This window comes from Monodelphis domestica, chromosome 1, assembly GCF_027887165.1.
Source record: "Monodelphis domestica isolate mMonDom1 chromosome 1, mMonDom1.pri, whole genome shotgun sequence".
In the NCBI taxonomy this organism is placed as follows: Eukaryota; Metazoa; Chordata; class Mammalia; order Didelphimorphia; family Didelphidae; genus Monodelphis; species Monodelphis domestica.
Genome location: NC_077227.1, coordinates 625,498,448 through 625,523,786, shown reverse-complemented (window position 1 = coordinate 625,523,786; position 25,339 = coordinate 625,498,448). Strand labels below are relative to the sequence as shown.

Genomic DNA, 25,339 nt, shown 5'->3' with positions numbered 1-25,339 from the left:
ACACCTGCAGCTGCTGGCAAGCCAGGGGGACTCGGATGTGGCTGTTCCCCTCCCCTTTCCGTGCGTTTGAGGACATTCCTCCTCTCCCCCCTCCTGGCTCTTCTGCCCAGCAGCCGATGGGAATGCTTCTTCCCTCTCCTGTCTGGGGTAAGGGACTGCGGGGGAGGGGGAAGGGGGGCCACATGTTGTGTGAGGGTATGGCACAGAGGGCAGCCTGTGGAGTCTGTGGTGAAAGCAATTCCTGTGGTGGAGTTGGAGAGGTGCATAGCTCACAGCATGGGGAACTAGAGGGGCTCAGGCCACTCTCCTCCCCCTATCCACAGGTGCCTCTCATCACCATCCCCCTGCCCAGCAGCCAGTGAGAGGGCTTCCTCCCTCCGTTGTCTAGGGTGTAAGGGAGGAGGGTGGGGGGAGATCCAGCACTTGGTCTCTAAAAGGTTTGCCATCACTGCCCTAAACCATTGTGAAGAAAAATCTGTGCTCTGTGACCTTCTTTTAGGTCTGCTTTGTCATTGTTTCCCCCACCCCCTGGTCTGCTTCCTGTCTCTCTACTCTCCCCTAAGCTTGCTCAGGGGGAAGGTGGGTACTTTTGGGCAAGGGGCATTTTGTTCTCTCTCAAAGATTAGCCAGTAGGCAGCTACCTTTTCTATTCTACTTGCCAAGAGAATGTGTGATATTCAATTAATCCAATTCAATCCAAATCAACCAACATTAAATTTGTATTTCCTATATGCAAAGTGCCATGCTAGGGATTATAATACTTTACATAAATATAAATTATAATATATACATTATGATGGAAATTATAATTATATAATGGTTATTCCTATATATAATTATAAGGGCATAATTATGTATAATTCATATGATTATAAATATATAACTTGTATATTTTATTTATTCAATATAGAATTTATATGATATAATTATGTTATATGACATTTATCATATAATTATATATAAATTATAATATATAATAAATATAAATTATATATGATATATAAATTATATGTATGTATTTAATATTAACTATTATATTAAAATAATCTGATATATAAAATATATAAATTTAAAATATTAAAACATATAATTAAACATATACTTTTAATATTAATTAAATAATAAATAAGACTATTCCTGGATGCACTCTAAGAGGAGTATTACACATACCCAGAGGAGGACACTATTAGGAAGAATATGATGGACGTGTGTAGAAAGGATTTAGAGAATTTGGCATGAAGATGCTTGGTACCTGAGTTGGATCTCAAAGATAAAATAATTTCAAAAACAATAATAACTTGTTATAATTATAATAAATAATATGATATATAAATAATTAGTTATAATAAAGTTATAACTAGCCAAGCTCTTTACCTATTATTTCATTTTATCTTTAGCTCAGCTCTATGAAATAGGTGCTATTATTATCCCCAATGATGAGTAAATTGAGGCAGAGAGGAGTCAAGCAATTTGTTCAGGGTAACAAAATCAGTATCTGAGGTAAAGATTTGAACAGACATTTTTCCTGACTTTAGAATGTGAGCTCTGAGAAGTGAAGAGGGGATGCACTCTAGGCACACTGGATCACTTGCAGTGAATGTACAGCAGTCAGAGAAGGCCACAGGATAATAGAAATAGTTATTAGCCATTTTGACTAAAAACAGAGTATATGAGGAGAATGGTATGAAATCAGGCCAGGAAGGCAAGTCAGAAACAGATAGGGGGAAGAGATAGACAGGTGCAATTAGATGAGTATTTTAATAACCCCTGGGCAGCTTGGTGGAACAGTGGATAGAGGGCTGAACCTGGAATCAGGAAGACTCAAGTTCCAAATCCAGCCACAGATACTTACTAGCTCTGTGACCTTGGATAAGTCACTTTATTCTATTTACCTCAGTTTCCTCATCTATAAAATGAGTTGGAAAAGGTAAAACCACTTCAGTATCTTTGGCAAGAAAATCCCAAATGGAGTCACAAAGAGCTGGACAAGACTGAAAAACTACACTAACAAGATTATTTCTGGCAAATGTGAAGAATATATTAAGAAGAAGAAAAAAATCAGAGGATCAGTAGTTATTTTAGAAGCTGGGGAGGAACAGAGTTGATAATAAGTCTTGACCTTACTTGTGTTAGACTGGGAGGGAAGAAGAGGAGGGCAGAGGAATGATGCTGTAGGGTTAGCATCAGGAGGATTCATACTATTTTAGATATAATATAGCAGGCGAGATCGAGGAAAGAGTGAAAAAAGACAATTTGAGAGTTTTCAAATTCAGAGGGCTGAAAGAGATTTTGTGGTTCAGTCTCTTTGTGGTTGTGTCTTACTCTTTGGGACCCTAGTTGAGGTTTTCTTGGTAAAGATACTGGAGTGGTTTGTCATTGACTCCAGCCCAATTTACAGATGAGGAAATGGAGGCAGTGAGAATAAAGTGACTCGCCCAGGGTCATGAGGCCATAAACAAAACAACAAACAAAAAACCCAGGAAATTTGAAAAGTGGGATAATTAGGAGAAGATTATGATTTTAGAATTAAAGGAGGTTTCACTAGCCCTCTAGAGGATCAGAACCTCAATCAGAGCCAGGAAGCTAAGGCCCAGAGAGGTCCAGTGACCTACCTGAGATTACACAGGAAGTATGTGGCAAAACTGGGATATGAACTACAAATCCAGCCCTCTTTCTACTATCTAACCTAAAGAGAACCATAATCAGTGCTGTCTATTGACAAGAGAATTTCTATATATCTATTTAGCTATTTATAATAGCCCAGTGAAGAAGTCAGTGAAGGTTTTATTATTATTTATACTTAACAGATAAAAACCCCCAGGTTCACACTGAGTAAGTGATTTGGGCCCTTTGTTCAGCTATTAAGTATCATAACCAGGAAAAAAAAAAAGTCTGACTTTATAAGCCAAAGGCCAAGGTTTGTTCTCCTTCCTCATACTCCTCCTTAATGAAAAAGGTTTTTAGTTGTTTGAATAAACTTGACATTATAGTGAATTAAATCACCAGGATAACAATAATCCCACTAAAAGCATTTTAAAAGAGGCTGTTTCCACACATTTACCTGTGAACAAATGCTGAGGAAATGATAGGCCAAATATACTGAAGATTTGAATAGAAACCTTTCAATCTTCTATGGCTGCTTGTAAGTTTCTCCCGCTGGTTTCCATGTCAGTCAAGTGACAGTGGAGAAAGAAAAACTCAATGAGAAAATAATACTGTTGGTGCATTTAAAACAGGAGTTAGGAAAGGTAAAGCTCGGGCAGAATCAATCTAGCAATAGCGAATAATGGTGATTTGAACAGTAACAAAGCTTTTCTAGATGTCTAGGAAGGGTGAGTTAAAGGGGTGTGAGAGGTAATGGTTTAAAAGAAAAAATGGAAAATCATCCTTTTCTACCAAAACATAATTTCTCTGAAGTAAATGCTGTTAAGTGGCAAGTCAAAATTTCTTGGGTCACAAAATACTGTGAGTCTAGAAGGTCCCCCAAGTCCAATAAGTGTGCAAGTCTAACTATCATCCCTGTCAGACCACCGTTGGAGCATCTTGTTTAGGTCTGGTTCCACCTAAGATATCCAGAGAAGGGGGATACAGAAGTGAATGTTCAGGAATCATAGATTCCAGGCATTACATACTTTGCAGTGTTGTTGGTATTTTGGGATTATATCTATTTATATTAGAAGGGCCAGTTGGTTAACTTTGTAACAAAAGAAAGATTTACAAGGGACAGATTTAAAGTTTCTCAAGGGTTTCGAGAAGGATTCCATTTCTTCTGCTTTGACCCTAGATCCAATGTGCAGAAGTTAAACAAAGGATGATTTCAGATCAAGGTAAGGAAAACAAACAACAAACAAAACATCTCAATAATGAGACCTATCCCAAAGAAGAATGGGTTGCTTTTAGTAATTTAAGGTTCTTCTTCACTTGAAATCTTCAAGTAAAAGCTGAATAACCTGTTGGATGTTGTCAAGGGAATTTTAATTTAGGGATGTAGTGGACTAGGTAGTCTTTGAGATCACTTTTAAATTTGAGATTCTGTAGTTCTGTGAAGAAGTCAAAGAGGTCAGGGGTGTGTTGAGAAACTATAAAGTGCTCATCACAGTGCCTCCCACGTTGCAGATGCTTATTTGTAAATGTACGTTGCAAATGCTTATTCCTTTTCCTCTTTCCCTGCTAAAAGAAAATTAACATTCTTTCTGCAAATTATTTTCCTAGCCATTTCTGGTTTGCCCATGTTTGAATTCTTTACCTGGCCTAACTGATTTTACCTGCTAATTTCATGGTCTTCTCAAACTGTCACTATAAAAATTTAAATATTTAATAACTTTAAGGGATGCCTCTGGAGACAGTAGGTGGTACAATGGAGAGAATGCTAGACTTGGAGTCTGGAAGACTTGAGTTTAAATCTGACTTTAAATATTTACTAGCTGTGTGACCCTGGGTAAGCCACTTAGCCCTGTTTGTCTCTGTTTCCTCATCTCTAAAACAAACTGGAGAAGGAAATGTTAAATCCCTACAGTATTTTTGCCAAGAAAATCCAAAATTCACAACTGAAACAACTCAACAACAATTTGGGCCCATGTGGGACATATTAGATGATTAATGTTTCTCTCTGGGTGTTTCCATCAGGAGTCTACCTGCAGATCCTGCTGTGAGTATATCCTCTGAGCAACTATGAAGCAGGAACCCCCAAACCAAGAGAATTGTTTATAAGCAAGAAGGACTCTTCTGCCACCCCACCCCCCAGCTAATGCAGCATTCCTTAATGTACTACAGAAAGCCAAGGCTTAGAGTATAAAATCTGGAGAATTAGCTTAAAGTCCCAGCTCTACTCCATTTTTGTGGCACTGCCACTGCTGACTGTAGAATCAGAAAGACCTGGGTCCAAATCTTGCCCTTCTTACTTAATAGCTAGATAGAGCCCAGGGAAATCACTTATTTAAAACGTCAGTTTCTTTGTCCATAAAATAGAGTAAAAATGTCACCTGCCTCATAAGATTGTTGTGAGGCTCAAATGAGGTAAATATTCATTTTAAAACCTGACAGAACTATATAATTGGTGTTTATTATTATTTAGTGAAAACTTATTTGAACCTTGGTTTCCTCAAAGAAATGAGGATGATAAAACTTGAACTGCCTTCTATGTAGCATCACTATAAGGATCAACTGAAAAAAATTCATTTACAAAAAGAAAATGCATATAAAGCACTTTGTAAACCTAAAAATTTCACACACATAAAAATTGTTATACATTTTCACTACAGTATTCTCCCATTGCCACCTGTTGATATAGAAGTCATTTTGATAGATATCCCTGTTCAAGGACCCACTTAAGGTTACAGAGATTCATCCCTAAAAGGTTGCCCATTGCGTGACCATTTTCCCCCAGTCGTTGCCCACTCTTAAAGACTACATACATTCAAGCATAGTTATTGCAGAGCCAGAATTCCAAGTCATGACCTTTGACACCAAATCTTCCAACTTTCCTGCTGTTATCCTTCTAACTCCCTAAGACATGTAGCAATCAATTTTGATATATTTTGACTTGATGCATATTCAAACCTATGAAAATCATATTTATTAGCTATTTGAAGATATTTGTGTTTCTATAAGTTTCTTTTACAAAAAAAGAATAATTTTGAGTATTAATTAAACTATCAAATATAATCAATAGGCAGAAAGATGGTGTAGTGGGCTTAGAGTCAGGAAGAAATGAGTTTAAATCCAGCTACAGATACTTACTAGTTATGTGACCTGGGGCAAGTCATTTAACCTCTTTGCTTCAGTTTTTCAACTGTAAAATGGGAATCAAGTGAGATATTATTTGTAAAGCACTCAGCACTTAGTAGGTGCAATATAAATGTTACTACCTTCCTTTTTCTTCATAGTAATGTCCATTTAACTGAAAAACATATACAATTTATTATTAGCTGCCAACAGCCCAAAGCTATCATCCATTCTCATCTCAAAATGTGACCTTGCTTCTCAGTCTCTTTATGAGCCTGGTTAATTAGCTTTTCTTCCATTTTGGTGTTCTGTCTGTCTGTCTGTGTCTCTGCTTTTAAAACGTAGAGGAGTTTGGTTACAATATGTTTCACACATGGCACATCACAGCACTTTCTCTATCAATATGCCCTCTTATTCCTTTTTCTAGTGCATTGGAAACTTGGGGAATTTTATTTTATTTTGCAAGAATGACACTGAAGGTACTTTCTGCCATTTTAAAGATCTCCTTTTTTAAGCCTGAGCTTTTTTGTTTGTTGTCTAAAGCACAAATGCATTGAAACATTAGAGGGCGCCCCTTCCTTCTATTTGAGCTTTATTTTAAGGCTGAACAAGGGAGGAAAACACCATCCCCAAAATCAATCACTTCCTCCTCCCTACAGTTCCTCATCTCTATTAACCTCAACTCCACAACATAAAAGAGTCTGCCCTCCACCTGATGTGAGATCTTGTGATCCCATTCTGAACAGAAATCAAGGAATTTCAATAATCATATAGGGAAATACTTTCTCTCTCTCTCTCTCTCTCTCTCTCTCTCTCTCTCTCTCTCTCTCTCTCTCTCTCTCTCTCTCTCTCTCTCTCTCTCTCTTTCTCTCTCTCTCTCTCTCTCTCTCTCTCTTTCTCTCTCTCTCTCTCAAGAAACGCATGTAATCCAGAGCAAAGAGTTTCATGAATTCTTGAGAGGGGAAAAAATATCTCCTTGTGGCCAAACAAGGATGGGGCTCTCTGTATGGTGGGAAAATGGCCTTTAGAGGACAGTCCATCACTGTGCCAGTACCAGACATGATCCTAGCAGGGTAGGCACAATCTAAGCGTGTACACCCCTGGCATCGTCACTGGAAAGGTGGGCTCATCTCACTGCTTCAATGAGGATAGCAATGGAGGAAATTACTCTCAGTGCAAGTTATCATCGTGATTCTCCATGAGTAAAATTGGTAATCTCAACTAATATTATTTGTTGCGCCTCCTTCGTGTAAATTCCCTTGATAAGGGCTACACTTGAAATCAAGCTTCTGCTTCACAATTCACTGTCACTTCCAACTTCCACAATCTCACTGATTCATTCAGTAAACATTTGCTGATCATCATCTTGTTCAGAAGCACCCAACACTTCTTGCCCCCCATGTGGGGTTTTCTCAGCAGAAAAACTAGAGTAGCTGGCCATTTCCTTCCCTAACTTGTTTTACAGAAAAGGAAACTGAGGCAAAGGTTATGTGATCTCTATCCACTCTATGAAATGACTTCAAGCCAGAACTTTATCTCTATCCACTGTACCACTGGTGCAGAGGATTAGAAGACTGCTTTCTAAGAGCCCACAAAGAGTGCCGAACAGTTTCAGCTATCCAAAAGTGGAGAAAATTGTTTACTTCTTTCTTTAAGGGAATTCCCCCTTGCTTGAATACTTCAAGAAAATATTGGATGATAAATTTGTAGAATGTGTTCTAGAGAGGATTTTTTTCAAGAATCTCTAGATGATGGGGCAAGTAGGTAGCACAGTGGAGAGAGGGCTATGCCTGAATTGGGAGGATTCAAATCTAGCCTCTGATACTTCCTAGATATGTGTACCCCTGGACAAGGTACTTAACCCTGATTGTCTTGCCCTTGCCACTCTTCTGTCTTAGAACTGAGAACTGAAAATAAAGATTAAGAAAAAAAAACTTCTGGATTAGGATATTTGGTCTCTGAGTCTCTTCCCACTGGGCGTTTGTGAATCATCTAACAAGAGGCATCTAAGTTGGGAAGAAAGGAGTTGATATTGAGTTTTCACCACTTAATAACGTAAGCTTTTCAGACACTGTTCCCTTGAGTGGCAGTGAGGCATGTAGGTGAGAAAGTGTAGAGAGCTGCCTGGGCTGCAGTCTGGGAGACCCACTCCCCAGGTGATCCTGAATAAGTTACCCATCCATGACTGACCTCAATTTCCTTTACTATAAAATGGGGATAAAAATAGCACCTACCTCCCCTGGTTGTTTTGGGGATCAAATAAAATAATATTTGTAAAGTGCCGGCCTGGTGCCTGACATGGAACAGCCATTTAGTAAATGCTTATTTCCTTCCTCATCTGTAAAATGAAGTTGATATCTCCTGTCGTAACCATTTCACAGGGCTGTCATTAATCATCATCATCATCATCATCATCATTTTGGCCTGAAAAAAACAGTCTTTTAGAAAGATGTTTAATCCATGTGTATTCTTAAAGTATATTCTCCATCATTATTATTGAAGAACATTAAAATTGATTCAAATTTTTTTTAAACCCTTGCCTTCCTACTTGGAGTCAATACTGTGTATTGGCTCCAAAGCAGAAGAGTGGTAAGGGCTAGGCAATGGGGGTCAAGTGACTTGCCCAGGGTCACACAGCTAGAAAGTGTCTGAGGCCAGATTTGAACCTAGGACCTCCCATCTCTAGGACTGGCTCTCAATCCACTGAGCTACCCAGCTGCCCCCAAATTGGTTCAATTTTGAATAGATGTTCTTAACTTTTTGTCTTAGACCCCTAAATTCATAGAATAAAATGTATATGATTGGAAAGGAATTATATTTTATATGTATTATATATAAATAATTATGATATATATATGATATATTATATATTTAAATATAAAATATTACTATGTTTTAATTATTTTGAAATAGAGTGATCAAAACATAAAAAAACCAAAAAGTACAAAAAAAGCCCTCAAGGAATATATATTAAGGACCCCTGAATTAGACTTTCTCTACAATATTACCTTTTAAGTAGATATAAATCATAGGCTGTTTCAGCTAAAAAGAAACACTGATTTATACATATAGCAACCAAAAATAGAGATAATGATAATCTCCTTGCAATCCTATAAAATGAGGTCAGCCATGATTGATTTAATGAAGTCAACTTATCTCACCAAACAAGTAGTTGAAGGCTTATAACTCAAAAGCACTCAATCAGATTTAGATTCCTATCTTGTATGATATGCAGCAGTTAATACAGATTGGTGTTCATTAGGTTTATTTGAATCATGCAATGACGAGCAGAGTTCTAATTCTAGGCTTCTTCCCTCGTGCCTCCATCTGCCTATACTATTTACAAAAGTTCTGGGATATCAGCAAAAGCTGCAGCAGCACCATAATCACTACATTCATAGAATCTTAAGAAAGAGAGAAGGGCTGGGAGGGTAAAGGGAAGAAGAGTGGGGGTTGGGGAAAGAGAGGTGGAGATAGAAAGGGAGAGAGAAAGAGACAGACACAGACAGAGAGAGACAGTCAGACAGACAGAGAGAGCAAGAGGGAGAGATAGAGAGTGATAGAGGGGGAGAGAGAGATGGGGAGAGAGAAGAGAGAGAGAAAGAAGAAGAAATAGAAGAAGGAAAAGAAGGAGGAGGAAGAAAAGAAGAAGGAGGAAGAGGAGGAGGAGAGGGGAAGAGAGAAATTTCCTTTGAGGATTCAATCATTTACAAGTTCAGGAACAGATGGTGACATGTAAGGAAACTATGTGTGACAGACATAATATATAACTACTGTCAGGTTGCTAGCCACTCTACGGTAAGTGGATCTCAGTGTATTATGCAAGCACTTATACATGAATTCTAAGACTGATTTTAATTCTCATATTGGAAAAAGGGGAGGAGGGAATAATAAAGCAATCTTGAATATTAAAAAAAATGCTGCCTGATGACATTTATCAGCACAGAAAGTTGAAACCTGCCATTAGCCTTTCTCTGTAGTGAAAAGAAATTTTCTAAAGGAGAGCCAGTTCTAGGCCTGTTTGATTTCCTTTATACCTTGTTATATTTCATGAGAGGATACCAGATCAAGAGGTGAATGGGACCTTGGAGGCCATCAGTTAACAAACAGGGAAACTCAGGCCAAGGGATGACTTATCTCAGGTCACAAAAGGAATATTATAAGGGCCTTGACAAGCTAATAATGTTCATGTGCTTGGGGGAAAAAAGGCAAAAAAATTAAATGGAGTAGTAAAATACCCATAAGGTAATGAATATATTTTTCAGAGGGCTAGGTGGTGGAATGGATAGAGTGCCAGCCCTGGAGTGAGAAAGATTCCTCTTCTTGAGTTCAAAACCAGCATCAGATACTTCTTAGCTGTGTGGTCCTGGCACATCACTTAACCTTGTTTGCCTCAATTCCTCATCTACAAAATGAGCTAGAGAGGGAAATGGCAAACCACTCTAGTATCTTGGCCAAGAAAATCCCAAATGGAGTCAAAGAGTTGGCCATATCGGAATCATGATTCTGTCTCATGTTTCATAACATGCCTGGGAACTTGCTTATCAGCTGATAAGGATCAGGTGTTGTGTATGCTTAAATTTGTTGGGGTAAACTGGTTTCCATGGTCAAATCGCTACTTAGTTCTGTTGAGTGTAAATATAGAATCTATAGTTGTATATAGCATTTCAAAAGTAGAAGGGATGGTGGGATAATCTGATCCACCACACTCAATTTACAGATAAATAAACCCAGTCCCAGGATGAAAAGTAAATTATTCACTGGGGGGTAATTCAACCAGGTAATGCAAGACCCGAGATTAGAAACCAGACATCATAACTCCCAAACAAATTGCTTTATCCCCTGCCTTAAGATGCCTCAAATACATAGCATTGTTGGGCTTTTACAATCAGCTTAGTGATCACTTTTGAAGACCATGAAAGTAGCTCAAAGCCTTGATGGTCACTATTTTCCATAGCACCTTTGAAAAAATTTCTAAGAAAGGTGACTCTAGGCAGTGATAATGGTCAATAAACTCTCTTTAGAATTCTATTTCTAGGGAAGCCTGACCCTTCTCCATTTGGTAACTGGTCTGCTCCTTTCCTTAAGTTCTCAGGTTTTGTGTTTTGTTCCTTTATTGGGCTCAATGAATTTTCTGTGTTTCAATAAAGGCAAATTCTTCTTGTGATCATCTATTTATCTGTATGTCTACATAGATCCAGAAATATCTCTCAAGTGGGCCAAATTACTGGGGCATGGGGGCCATTAATGTGAATTGGTCCCATGTGAGTGAGTCTCCAACTTTTGCTTGTAGGTAAGACTTGCCATTCTGAAACTTCACTTCTAATTATTATTGGACAGAGAGACATAGGCAAAAAGAACAACAGTTTATTTTGAATGGTATTTGGTGTTTGGAGTACCAGTTGACAATGTATTTGATCATCTTGTGTTTCAAAAAAATATTGAAATGATATTATGATAATATCAAATGCTTCCTTAGGGAGTATAAGTAAAAACATATTGCTCAATATTAACTTTGGCTTAAGATGAAACTAGAATGTGCTCTTTTAACAGGGAGCTGGTGTATATTTCTTTTGGCAATAGCTCGCAAAATTATTTTGTTAAATGTTTGATTGATCCATTGTAGGAAAAGAAACCTGACATTTAAAAAGAAGGCAAAGTACTTCCATAGTAGGGATTTCAGAAATGACTAATGATGGACATTCTGTTCTTTTCTGTTGTTAGAGTTCATAAAAGTGCACAACATTGTGAAAATAGGAAAAAATGATTAATATTTAGCTTTTCAATGCACTGTAATGAAAGCACACTGCATCTTTCTAGAGCAGAGACTCCCTTTGTCAGTGTGATGAAGCCCATTGACTCCTCAACATACTATTTGTTGCTTACATTGATAATTAAATTTCAGTTAGACGTTGGTGGAAATAAGGATGCAATTTTCCCACACAAGTTCATAGGCCCTCTGAAATGAGTCTGTGGATCCCAGGCTAAGGACTGCTGGTCTAGCACTATCCACTTGCAACATATTTCAATATCCTCTATCAAGATCAAGCTCTTCCTCCACAAACACTTTCTTGACTATTCCACATCACATCTATTCTATGCATTGACCAGGGTCCCTGACTTGACAGAGACACTGGCTTGCCAGGAGACTTTCCCTATAAGTCCACTGGAGTAGGCTGGCAGGAGCTGGAGGCCCCTATATGAGGAAGGATGAGGGAGTAAAGGACAAGATAAGTGAGAACTGGAGAAAAGTCATTTGAGGAATCCTTTGTTCCCTATGTCACTGTCTGAAAGTTGGCCTCTACCTTTTGGCACTGACAACTAATTAGGCAGTAAATTTTTCAAGCTCCAGGGTCATAAAGGGAATTTAATATAAGTACTCTATAATTAAAGTTTCAAGCTGTACAGGCAACTAACTTGAATATCCCTTTCATGCAAAGAAGGAATGGAATTCATGGAATAAAAAATAAAGTACCCTTGAATGCTTGCTACAGCTTGAGGCTTCTTCTCTTTTTTCAATCCTCATGAAGAGACTTTTTTTTCCTTATTCTCAAATCACTCTTGAGAACATATTAAGAGAAATAATGGGTAGTGAAGTGCATCAAAAGTACCTACCCATATTTAGATCATTTAGCTTTAATAATGGGCCTGCTATTAGAGGAAGAAAGATGACATTTTAATATGAAATAACACAGGAGATGCAACTAGAAAGAGAGGAGACAGAGAGGCCTAGAGCCTAGAACCTTTCTAGATTCTTTTTAAGAATATCTCATACACAAACACATTAAGCACTATGAACAACTCAACCAGGTTGGTAGTTACAATGCTTTAAAGAGAAAACAACACAAGCTATAAAGTACCAGTTGAGGAGGAAATTACAAGAACCTTGAAGCAATCTGGGACACATTGGACCTAAAATTAAAGATATTTCCCTTAAAACAATTGTTGAGGACATATGGGTTTAATGCTTTTCCCAACAGAAAAATACTATCCCCTTTTCTCAAAAAAGAATATCATTCTTAATTGAGAGAATATTAAAGGCTGCCTCACTCCTTTGTCCCTCTCTCATAGATGTATCCCTGTGTTGCAGATCTTTGGGGGAGATGTTTCCAGTTCTACCGTGGATGGCTGAAACCATAGATATAAACAAACACTTGCCAATCCCCACATATATGTGCTTTCTCTCCTGGCTCCTGCCCCTCAGCTAGGCACTCTGTGGTCTCTTATATCCTTCCAAAACCAAAAAAAAAATCCTTAAAAAGTAAAAGTAGAAGTAGAAGAGATGGGTTTGGGGAGCGCAGACTGTTGCTGTAGGAAGACTTCCAGCTTTTTTGTTTGTTTTTGGGGAGGTGGAATTGCTTCCAATGCTTCCAGCTGACCCCCACATAACTGAAACTGCAGAAAATGAAAACACAAATAAAGAGACCCTACTGTACCTACTTATTCCATCAATGGACTCTATCCTCTCTGTAATGACCCTGGTTTCCACTGCTGGAATGGAAAATAGAAAGGGTTCATTCCACAAAAGATATTAGGATATCCAAATGATCTAAGGTGATACATGTAAGGTTGCAGTATCTCACAGGGATACTACAGATTTGAGTCTTACATAATTTAGGGGTGATTAATGATTGGTTAAGATGATATCTGTGAACAACATTTATATTGTCAGGAGCATCATTTAACAAAGAAAATGGCATGGTCCTGGCCAAGCATGACGTGTACACAAGGAGGGCTAGTAAGGATGTATTTGCCATAGTCTTACAAATCTTTTTAAAATGTAATAAAGATGATTATATCTTTTAAAACCTTAAGTTTTAAAAGAAATGGGAGGAAGAAGACTGCACAGGTATGCCCACAATACTAGGCAACATAGAGAATAACTACAATATTAGAAGAAAGAATAGTAGGAGAAAATAGTTAGAAATTTAAGAGAGAAAATATAGGAAAGGATTCAGCAATAAAACCCATGGCTTTCTATGCATGAAATCCCTTTCAGTTTTAGACCTAAGGTAATGTAAAAGTGCCCCAAGTATGGTTAAAAAGACAAGTGAACTAGAGATCCTAATAAAAAGAGGGAAATTTGGAGTATCACTGGCACTTGGGGTGGAATTAGCTACTGACTAAAGTGTGGCCCTGAATAAGTATAATAATTTTTAAAAAGAAATAAAACAGATAAATGAAGAGGGGCCAATAACATTATATATTGAGAATATGTCCTCTTATGAAGGCATTCAGGAATGGGGAGAAGGGTTGAAAAAAGATAAGGTATTTGGTATAGATAAGTGGAAGAAGAAAGTGTAATATTTTCACTGGAATATACTATAAGCCATTATAGTATATAGCCATATATATATATAGATATAGTATAAAGCCATATAGCTCAGGAAGTAGATGATCACCATCAATGGATGGCCTTTGAAATATTTTGAAAACAGAAAAGGAAAGGTAGCACTGGTTTGGAGAAGAACAAATGTTATCTCCATTTTCTTAAAAAGAATTAGTGGATAATCAAACAACTCTGAGGTATCACCTAACACCTAGCAGATTGGCTAACATGACAGCTATGGAAAGTAATGAATGCTGGAGGGGATGTGGCAAAGTGGGGACACTAATTCATTGCTGGTGGAGTTGTGAATTGATCCAACCATTCTGGAGGTCAATTTGGAACTATGCCCAAAGGGCGATAAAAAACTGTCTGCCCTTTGATCCAGCCATAGCACTGCTGGGTTTGTACCCCAAAGAGATAATAAGGAAAAAGACGTGTACAAGAATATTCATAGCTGCACTCTTTGTGGTGGCAAAAAATTGGAAAATGAGGGGATGCCCATCAATTGGGGAATGGCTGAACAAATTGTGGTATATGTTGGTGATGGAATACTATTGTGCTAAAAGGAATAATGAACTGGAGGAATTCCATGGGAACTGGAACAAACTCCAGGAAGTGATGCAGGGCGAGAGGAGCAGAACCAGGACAACATTGTACACAGAGACTGATACACTGTGGTACAATTGAATGTAATGGACTTCTCCATTAGTGGCAATGCAGTGATCCTAAACAACTTGGAGGGATCTATGAGAAAGAACACTATCCACATTCAGAGGAAACACTGTGGGAGTAAAAACACCAAAGAAAAACAACTGCTTGATTATATGGGTCGAGGGGATATGATTGGGGATGTAGACTCTAAATGAACATCCTAGTGCAAACATCAACAACATGGAAATGGGTTCTGATCAAGGACACATGTGGAATTGCGCATCAGCTATGGGAGGGGTTGGGGGAGGAGAGGGAGGAATAGAAAATGATTTTTGTAACCAAGGAATAATGTTTGAAATTGGCCAAACAAAAATAATGTTAAATAAGAAAAAAAATAAAGAAATTACATCAAACAGGAAGTCATGTATTCTGCTAAGACTTCTTTGACCATGGGTAAATCTCTTCTCTAAAAAAAAGAATTAGTGGATATAGAATTTATAATTTCATGACTTTGAATTCCACTTTTTGAAAAATTCTAACATATTTATTTCTAAAGGGATGATTCTTAAACATAAAAAAGAGCAGGGAATATAAAGGACTTAACAGAATTTTGTTGAAAAACAGGACATACTCAAATGGAGCCATTCTAGCTCAGTAGGCAATTTGGAATTACATTACAAGTAACTAACATGTGCATATTCTTTGGCCCAGAAATCTCTATTGAGTATATAATCCAAAAGGTATTATACACCAAAATAGTAATTTTTGTAGTAGCAAAAAAACAATGGCAAAAAATAAATTTCTATTACTTGGGAAATGATTCAACTTCAGTACAGGAATGTAAGGGAAAGGTACTGGCCATAATAGAGTGCTAGATGAATTTGGAGTCAAGAAGATAACAGATTCAAAACCTACCTCAGATACTTACTAGCTGTGTGACCCTGAGCAAGTCAGTAAATTTCTATAGATTTTAGTTTCTTCATTTATAAAATGAGGGGATTGAACTTGATTACTGTAAGATGTCTTCTACCTCTAAATCTATGATCCTATGATTAATAAACTATAGGAAACAATAAACATTAGGGTATCTAGGTGGCAGAGTGGATATAGTGCTGGGCCTCCAGTCAGGAATTCTCAACTCTTTGAGTTCAAATCTGGCCCATGATTAGTGAATTATAGGAATTATAGTGAATCATAGGAAATAATTATATTAAGATATAATATTTCATATATATGTATACACACATACATATACATATTTAAAACCCTTACCTTCCATCTTAGAATCAATACTGTGTATTGGTTCCAAGGCAGAAGAGTGGTTAGGGCTAGGCAGTGGGGGTCAAGTGACTTGCCCAGGGTCACACAGCTGGGAAGTATCTGAGGCCAGATTTGAACCTAGGAGCTCCTGTCTCTAGGCCTGGCTCTCAATCCACTGAACTACCCAGCTGCTCCCAAGGTATATTATAATATTATATATATAATAAAAGCATATAGTAAAACATAGGAAAAGATATGAAATAGTATTAAGTGAATTAAGCAGAACCAGGCAAACAACAGGTTTGCCCTTTATAATGATGTAAAAGTAGACTGAGGTACAGACTGGGAGCTAGATCAGTTTATTAACAGGAATGGGTTTAACTGTTATGAGGCAGGTAGGTGGTGCTGTGAGTAGAGTATCTGGCCTGAAGTCCAGGAGGTTCATCATTCTGAAATCAAATTTGGCCTCAGATACTTATGAGCTATGTGACCCGGGGGAGATCACTTCATCCTGTTTGCCTCAATTTCCTCACCTGTAAAATGAACCGGAGAAGGAAATGGCAAACCATTCCAGTAACTTTGCCAAGAAAACCATAAAGAGTCAGACAAAAGGAAAAAAATGACTAAAATAATAAAATGGATCATTCTGGTGACCTCAGCAAAGTCCGTGATCCCCACAGAAGGAGGGGGCTCTCGTTATTGACACACAACAAAGAAGGGGTCTTGGTAGGCAGGGAGAAAAGCTGATAAGGCAGTAGGGTTGGGGTAGAAACATTGCTATTGGCTTTAAGGAGAAAAGAGGGCTGGCATTCTGGTAAAGCTAGGCACACTGGGACCCAGCTATATCTTGAAGTCTTTGCTAGGAGATCACAACTAACAGACTCTCCTTAGAAGAGAGAAAAACTTCCTTAACTGCATCAAAAGATGAAAGGAGAAACAGCATATCTTCTTGGGATGGTAATTTTGTGAGAATAAACAACTGATATCCATAAAGTACCCTAGGGGGTACCCACACCAGAGATAACAACCTTTCTTAGTAAACTAACTTTAAGCTAGCTCAGCTTGACTCCTGAACTTAACTTTGGCCAGGTAGATGGAAACCCAATTATAAAATTAATACAGCATAAAATCAGTTACATTCTAGAATCAATATAGCCAACATCAGAAGTAGTATTAATTTTTATCTATTTGCAAATGAAAAGTTGCCAGGGGGGAAAATGCCTTTGATTCCTTTCTATGCAGAAGTGGGGGACTATGGGCATAGGCACTGTATGTACTGTCAGAATGCAGTGAATTTGTTGGTTAATTTTGCTATAGTACTTTCCCTCTTACTTCTTTATTCTTTATTATGAGGGAAGAACCTTCTTCTTAAGAGAAGATAAATGCATACATACAAACATATGTGTGTGGTTAGTCCATCACAGCCTTGTTTTTTTTTAAACTGCTTTGTTTTTTTATTTAACATTTATTTATATATGTGTATTCATATGCATTATGTTAATATGTATGAATAAATGAAATGCATATGGATAAATTTACACATATCTGTGTGTGCATATATATATGATAAAAGAAAAAGCAACAATACAAATAAAAATAAGAAGTGAAACTCATTTCCTTTTTTTGGCTAGCATCACTAGATTGGTATATTGGGAAATCATGTAAAGAGAGTTTACCTAGATTTCAGCACAGCATTGAAAAAGTCTCTAGTGCTATAACTGTGGAGAATATTGAGAGATCACTTATATAAGAGTATAATTACAGGGATTCAAAACGGATTGAATTGACTCAAATGTAGTTAAGTCATTATGTATCCAATGGAAACTTGGCAGCAGGTCTCCAGTGAAGTTACCCAGGGATCTGTGCTTTGCCCTATATTATTTAACATTCTTATCAAAGCTCTGGATGACCCACAGCTGTGAGAGATAGTTAACACACTGCAGGGCAGAGAGGATATTCAAAGAACAGGCAGTCTAGAATACTGGGCCAAATCCAATCAAATGAACTTAGTAGGGGGAAGTATAAAGCTCTGCTTGTTGTTCAGTTGTTTCCAACTCTTTTTTTTAAAAATATTTTTTATTTGATCATTTCCAAGCATTATTCGTTAAAGACATAGATCATTTTCTTTTCCTCCCCCCCACCCCCCATAGCCGACGCGTAAGTCCACTGGGCATTAGATGTTTTCTTGATTTGAACCCATTGCTTTGTTGATAGTATTTGCATTAGAGTGTTCATTTAGAGTCTATCCTCTGTCATGTCCCCTCAACCTCTGTATTCAGGCAGTTGCTTTTTCTCGGTGTTTCCACTCCCATAGTTTATCCTTTGCTTATGAATGGTGTTTTTTTCTCCTGGATCCCTGCAAGTTGTTCAGGGACATTACACCGCCACTAATGGAGAAGTCCATTACGTTCGATTATACCACAGTGTATTAGTCTCTGTGTACAATGTTCTCCTGGTTCTGCTCCTCTCGCTCTGCATCACTTCCTGGAGGTCGTTCCAGTCTCCATGGAATTCCTCCACTTTATTATTCCTTTTAGCACAATAGTATTCCATCACCAACATATACCACAATTTGCTCAGCCATTCCCCAATCGAAGGGCATCCCCTCCCTTTCCAGTTTTGGGCCACCACAAAGAGCGCAGCTATGAATATTTTTGTACAAGTCTTTGTGTCCATTATCTCTTTGGGGTACAGACCCAGCAGTGCTATGGCTGGGTCAAAGGGTAGATATTCTTTTGTCGCCCTTTGGGCATAGTTCCAAATTGCCCTCCAGAATGGTTGGATCAATTCACAACTCCACCAGCAATGAATTAATGTCCCTACTTTGCCACATCCCCTCCAGCATGTTTCCAACTCTTCATGACTCCTTTTGGGGGGTTTTCTTGGCAAAGACAATGGAGTGGTTTGCCATTTCCTTCCCCAGCTCATTTTACAGATGAGGAAACTGAGGTTTGCCATTTCCTTCTCCAGCTCATTTTACAGATGAGGAAACAGAGGCAAACAGGTTAAAGTGACTTGCCCAGAGTCACACAGCTAGTAAGTGTCTGAGCCCAGATTTGAACTCAGAAAAAGGAATCTTCCCAACTTCAGACCTGGCAATCTGTCTACTGTGCCACCCAGCTGCTGTAAAGCTTTACACTTGGGTTCAAAAAATTCAGCTTCACAAATGTAAGAAGTGGGTGGTATGGCCACAATGCGGAAGATCTGGCGGGCTGAGTGACCTCTAAGCTTACTACAAGTTTAATATTGGGGTAGAGCACTCAAGAAATCTTAAATTGGGATCAGAAGCACTGACCTACTTAGTCCTTTTATGTTTTTTTTCTTCCCAACTCCTGTTGCTTCTTCTCCGTGCTCTCTCCTGCTGTCTGGTCCCTCTCCGCCTGGTTTCCCTCCCTTATGTTCTCCACACAACAGCTTGAGCTCCTGGCACTTCTTGCCAGCTACCTTAGACTTAGGCATCCTCTCTCGGTTTGGCCCTCCATGACTAATTCTATTCCCTCTGCCTATTCTGGTGTCCTAAGCCTTCGACCTGAACGGTCCCCCGAGGGCTAGCCATCTATGCTGTTGGCTCTTTACTCTGCAATCAAAAGCATCTTTCCCTGGGCCAATTGGCACCCACAGAAGTAAGTCTGACTGTAATCCTTCAATTCTTCCTACCTCCTGGATCCTGCTAGGATAATTCGGCTCCAGGTCCTCAAATGAAATCCCTCGATACTTCATCCCTTTAGGGCCTAGTCCCAATTCCAACAGAAGACATTTGTGGGGGGGAAGAGGGGAACTTCCAGTGGAAGCAAGCTACAAAGTCTGGGACCCTTAAATTAGAGAAAGTCAGTAAATGGATCCAGGATACTAAATACCACAACCAAATTTTTGTCAGTGAAATAATTAGAGTAGTACTTTGTACTGGGGAAATATCAAGTAATATAATGTATGTGAAAAACCCTTTAAAACCCCTTACATACTATGGAAATGCTAGATCTTTTTATTGTTATGTATTATTATTACTATATGATTACTATGACTGCTACATTATTATATGGTTATTACTCATTATTATATGATAACATGATTATTACTATACGTATAACGTGAAAAATGTCATCCTGGACTAGAAGTCAGGAAGAACTGGGTACTAATCCAGCATTTGACACTTATTAGGAATGACGCAATGAATGAATCACCTAATCTCTAAGTCTCCAGCAACTAAGAAAGACGGTGCCATATTCAACTAGAAATAGGGGCCACTAAACCTTACATAAGGATTCTTGTGGCAGTGCATTAACTTAGAAAACCACATATTAATCTATATTTTAATCATTTTATTGTCATTTTGTATCATTATTTATTTTGTTAAATATTTCAAAATTATATTTTAAGCCCTTTCCTTTCCACCCTGCTGATCTAAGACTACTAAGCTAGAGATGGGCAGGGATCTAGGTCGCTTTCCCATAGTGACAAAATCACAGATCCTTAATATATTGACTCATTATCAGATAATATGGTAATACCATGTTGTTGAGTTCCTAAAAACATGCTTGTGGTTATGGTAAGTAGGAACTGTGTCTTTTAAATATAGCTCATTTTAGTACTTTGGGTATACAAAAAAAAAAATATTTCCAGAGTGAATCTGAGAATTGGAAAGGGATTTTCCACCCAACCCCTACCTAGATAAAATTCTCTCTGTAACATTCCCAACAAATGATCATCAATTATGCAATTAAATCATATCTTAAATGGAGATTTAATGACCCTCCCCAAACCTTCAAACCTTCATCATGTCAATTCTGTAGGAGTAAAATGCTCATTTTAAAGGGATTAACGTAATTCCTTATCTAAAAGAAATACTATTATAGGCAGTCCAGTATCATATCTTAGAGGAGTCAGGAGTTATCTCCAGCCCTTGGCTTAGAGGCTGAGATGATGACTCGTCCAATCATGATGGCCACATCTGGGCTTGGACTTGGGACCATGTTTAGGTAGAAATTGTCCTAAGCCTGGGCCTCCTCTCCCTGGATACCAAAATGGTGTGTGTGGGGGAATGTCTGTATTTTTGAAAAAAAAAACAATGGTAAAGATAAATAAATGCACTCACCAATCAGTTAGCAATGATTAGTTTATTGTAGTCATGATTTTATTAATAATCTGCCCCATTGTGATGGAACACAGAGTATGACCCTAAGAGAACAGGATAAAGAAGATGGGAAAATATCTAAAATGTCAGAGCACCAAGTGGAGTCAGCCTTGGGAGACATGACGAGTGTGTGATAGGCATAAGGTTGAATATAAAGAGAGCTCAAAGCAACATTTGCCAGTGCTCATTCTGGCTTTAAATCAACAGAATTGAATCAGATCAGCAAGGAATACTTTACCAATTTCTCTTCAAATTGATGAAAGCCAAGTCAAATTTAGCCAAATGAAGGCATATCCTAGTGACCAAGGTCTGTGTTGGGTCCCCTGAAGGTCTTGGATTGGGAGTTGGAAGGTCTGAATTCAAATGACCACTGAAATTTACTAACAAACCTCTCTGAGGTTCCATTTCTCAGCTTTAAAATCAGAATGCTAGACTGGTGAAGTTCTGAAGCTCCTTCAAGCTACAAGTTTTTTGTTGTTCAGTCATTTTTCAGTCCTAGCCAACTCTTCATATCCCGCTTTGAGGTTTTCTTGGCAAAGACACTAGAAGTAGTTTGCTATTTCCTTTTCTAGCTCATTTTACAGATGAAGAAACTGAGATAAAAAGGGGGAAGAGATTGGCCTAGGGTTACAAAACAAGTTAAGTGTCTGAAGTCAGAATTGAACTGTGGAAGATGAGTGTTCCAGATTCTGGGTCCAGCTCCCTATCCACACCAGGTGACCTAGCTGCTTCAAGCTCCAGGTCTATGGTCCTTGGATAACAGTTTTTCAATGAGCATTAATGATTCAGAGTTTCTTCAGGATGGACTCTCCATCTACCAAAACATTGCATCAACCCTCTTTCTTGAGAACTGGCTAGGTTCTGAGAATTTCTCCCCTGGAAAAAAACTCACCAGCCTGTCTGTAGCTGACCTCCCGGTGAGCTTGTCTGCACTTAGCCAGGCTATTCCTCAGTGAGAGGCACACAAACAAACCTTCGCTGGGCTCATAGGAAAATCCTTTCCAGCATGGTGGCATAGGCCAGGGTTTGGGTCAGCACCCTAACCTTCAAAAAGCCAGACATCTCTGCCTCAGGGAGGCATCAGAGAGGGACTTTGGCTGAGTGATTGCATGAACAGAAATGAAAAATAAACTTTAAATACCAGTGTCCTGAACACATGTTTTTCTTTTTTTGAAACAATTCAACCACTCCAACTCACCCACTTTCTTTGAGAGGAATCTTCTGCAGATCAGCCCTCTCAAAAGAGCACTCCTTGTCAGAGAATCAAAATGTAAAAGGCATTTGTTTTGAAAACAGATGATTGTTGATACAGGTGCCTCATATTTTAAAATCTATTCATCCTTCTTAAAATTATAGTCTCACTTCACAGTGCTGATTTCAGACCCTGAATCTCTTCAATGTCAGTAATAGCATGTTGCTACTACATACGCACAGAGGGGTGCGTCCTTCCTTCCTCTAGTTAGCTTAGTGGCTATTGAGTGCTGATTCTTGGCATCTAAACGACCCAGTTTTCATATCCCACTTCCTACCAGATATGTAACCTTGAGTAAATAATGGAACTTCTCTGAACCTCAGTTTCTTCATTTAAAACATGGGCATTTAATTTATATTGCTATATTATGGTAATATAGCAATATAAATTATGTAAGTATATATTTTTAATGATTATATCTACAGTACTTACATTCTGCTTCACAAGGTTTATAGATTATAGTGAGGATAAAAGGTAATGACCCAAACCAAACTATCCATCTCTGTCCACAACTGCCATATTTGTTGTCTCCCCCTTTGGAAGGTAAGCTCCTTGAGGGCAAGAGCTGTATTCATTTTTGAATGGGTATTCCCAGTGTTTGTCCTATAATAAAGGATTCTTATTGTATAGTTGGAAAATCTTGAACCCCAGGACTATGTTCCCCAGAACTTTTTCATCATCCTCACATTTGTGTTATGTTATTATTTATAAGTTGCTGGGACTCTGCCCTCTTGGTTCTTCTCTTGCACTGTGGCTGAGTTTACTCTAGCTATTTTTATTTTAGTTATATTTAGTTATATATATATATATAGTTATATTAATACATCTCATTTAATTCTATTTTTATTTTAGTTATATTTAGTTATATGTATATTTAGTTATAGTCATGCATCTTATTTTATTTTATTATATTAAAGTATTTTGAGTTTTTGGATATTAAAATTTTAAATCTACACAATTAACAATTCTTTTGTTATTATTAATAAATGAATAATTATCCATAATAAATGATTTTTAAAAGTCACTGACTGCTCTCTTCCCCATTCAGTTTTAACAGAGTCCTCAGGAAGAAAGTTACCGTAGAAATCATCCAGTGCAGCCCACTCGTTTTATCAATGAGTCAAGAGACCTGAAGCCCCTGGCATAAGGCTACACAGCTCATAAGTAGACCACGGATGGTGCCGCCCTAGGCTCCTGACTTCTGGCTCAAGCTCTCTCATCAGCCTTGGCTTGGGTGAACACTCAAGTCCTGCCGCCGAGCCAGGGGCCTCTTTCTCCACCCGTGGAAAGGTTTCTGAGCAGGACTCCCGGCTCAGGATCACTGGGCTCCTCCTGCCGGACCACAGGCTGCCGCGGAACAGAAATAGCATTACCCAGGCAGATGGATGTTTTGTCCCCTAATTCCCCAAATTCACGGATGATGAAAGAGATGTGATTGTGTATTCGTGATCAAAGCAGATACATGAGAAAAATCTCGGTGGGAAAAGACGTCCAATTTGCAAACATGACAGGTGGGCCTCATCTCTTGTTTTCAAAAATATTTTTTAAAAAAGAACTCTGCATGGGCCAGCTAAGAATCCCAATGAGCTTTAATCATGTCTTATTTATACTGGTCAGAGAGATCACGCTAACACTTCTCTAAAGAAGCTCTCTTTCATTGAGGGTCACATTTTAGCACCAAAGCTTTGTGAGAATCTGCAATTCAAAAAGGGCAACAGGAATACTAATGTCCCCAAAGAAAGTTGGCATATCTTTGAATTGCTTTTTGACCAAAAAGGGCTACTTTATCTCTTCTTTGGCTAGGGGACAGGAATTAATGAGTTGTCAGAATGGCTAAGGCTAGGTCTCTAATTTTTTTTTTAATTACTGGGAATGGGGGAGGGACAACTAGGTGGCTTCAGTAGATTGAGAACCAGGCCTAAAGATGAGGGAGTTCTGGTTTCAAATCTGGCCTCAGACACTTCCCAGCTGTGTGACCCTGGTCAAGTCACTAAACCTCCATTGCCTAGCCCTTACCATTCTTCTGCCTTGGAACCAATAAAAAGTATTGATTCTAAGACAGAAGGTAAGGGTTTAAAACAAAAACAAACAACAACAATAAATCACTGGAAGTAAGAGAATGGTGGTAGGGAAGACAAAGCTAAATCATGGCTTTAGAATTTACTCCCTGTGTGACTTTGGGCAAGTCCCTTTACTTTTCTGATCATTAATTTCTTCATCTATAAAATGGACAGTTAGACTACATGGTCTCCAAGGTCCCTTCTAATTTACAGTCTCTGTGTTAATATTCCAAGAAATTATCCTGCTTTAGATAGCCCATAAAAACATGAAGGCATTTATTTATTAAATAAAATAAAATAAAAGTGAGGTAGGAAAAGTGGAGATTTTTCATGGACAGAAAAATTTAGAAGTTAATAACTCTTGAGCAGAAAACGGAGCACTGAAGTGTTTTTCCTGAATTACTCTAAAACGGGAGTCTAAAACTTTTTTTGAGTGCCACAGATCCCATCTCTTTGGCAGTCTGATAGAGCCTCTCAACCCCTTCTTGGAATAGTGTTTTTAAATGCATAAAGTAAAATGCATAGGATTACAAAAGAAACGAATTATGTTGGGATAGTTACCAAAATATTTAAAATAAATTCACATAGCCTGGGTTAAGAACCCCTGCTTAATGTTAGATTTTGCTTTATTGTTAACCATCTACCATCCTGAATAGAGAACAAATAAACTGGTAGCACTTTCAAATATATCAGCTCCTTGATGAAAACTCCATGGGGAGAAAATTTACCTACATATGAGAAATAAGCATAATTCCCATCCTTTTTTATTTCCTCTCCATCTCTCCCCCAAACAATCATGTTTCTCAACTCAGTCTCCCTAAATTAAACAAAGTCAGGAGGCCTAATAATAACAGCTACAATAATAGTAATTAGCCTCTTTTATTGTGACAACCCTTGACTTTAAGCCACACCACTGAAAAGTTCTTTCCAGA

At 38.2% G+C, this 25,339-nt stretch overlaps 1 protein-coding gene across 5 annotated transcripts in view; it reads right to left on the bottom strand.

The window, feature by feature from the left end:
* Positions 1-25,339, bottom strand: part of PAK5 (p21 (RAC1) activated kinase 5) — a 320,486-nt gene that overhangs the window by 118,953 nt on the left and 176,194 nt on the right. Inside the window, exon 1 of one of the 5 annotated variants that reach the window (XM_001382088.4) lies at positions 5-422. The exons of the other annotated variants lie outside the window; for them this stretch is intronic. Within the exon in view, the coding sequence (XP_001382125.2) occupies positions 5-266 (262 nt within the window). The 5' untranslated portion in view covers positions 267-422. Of the gene's footprint in view, positions 1-4; positions 423-25,339 lie in introns of those variants that run through there. 5 annotated transcript variants of the gene reach the window in all.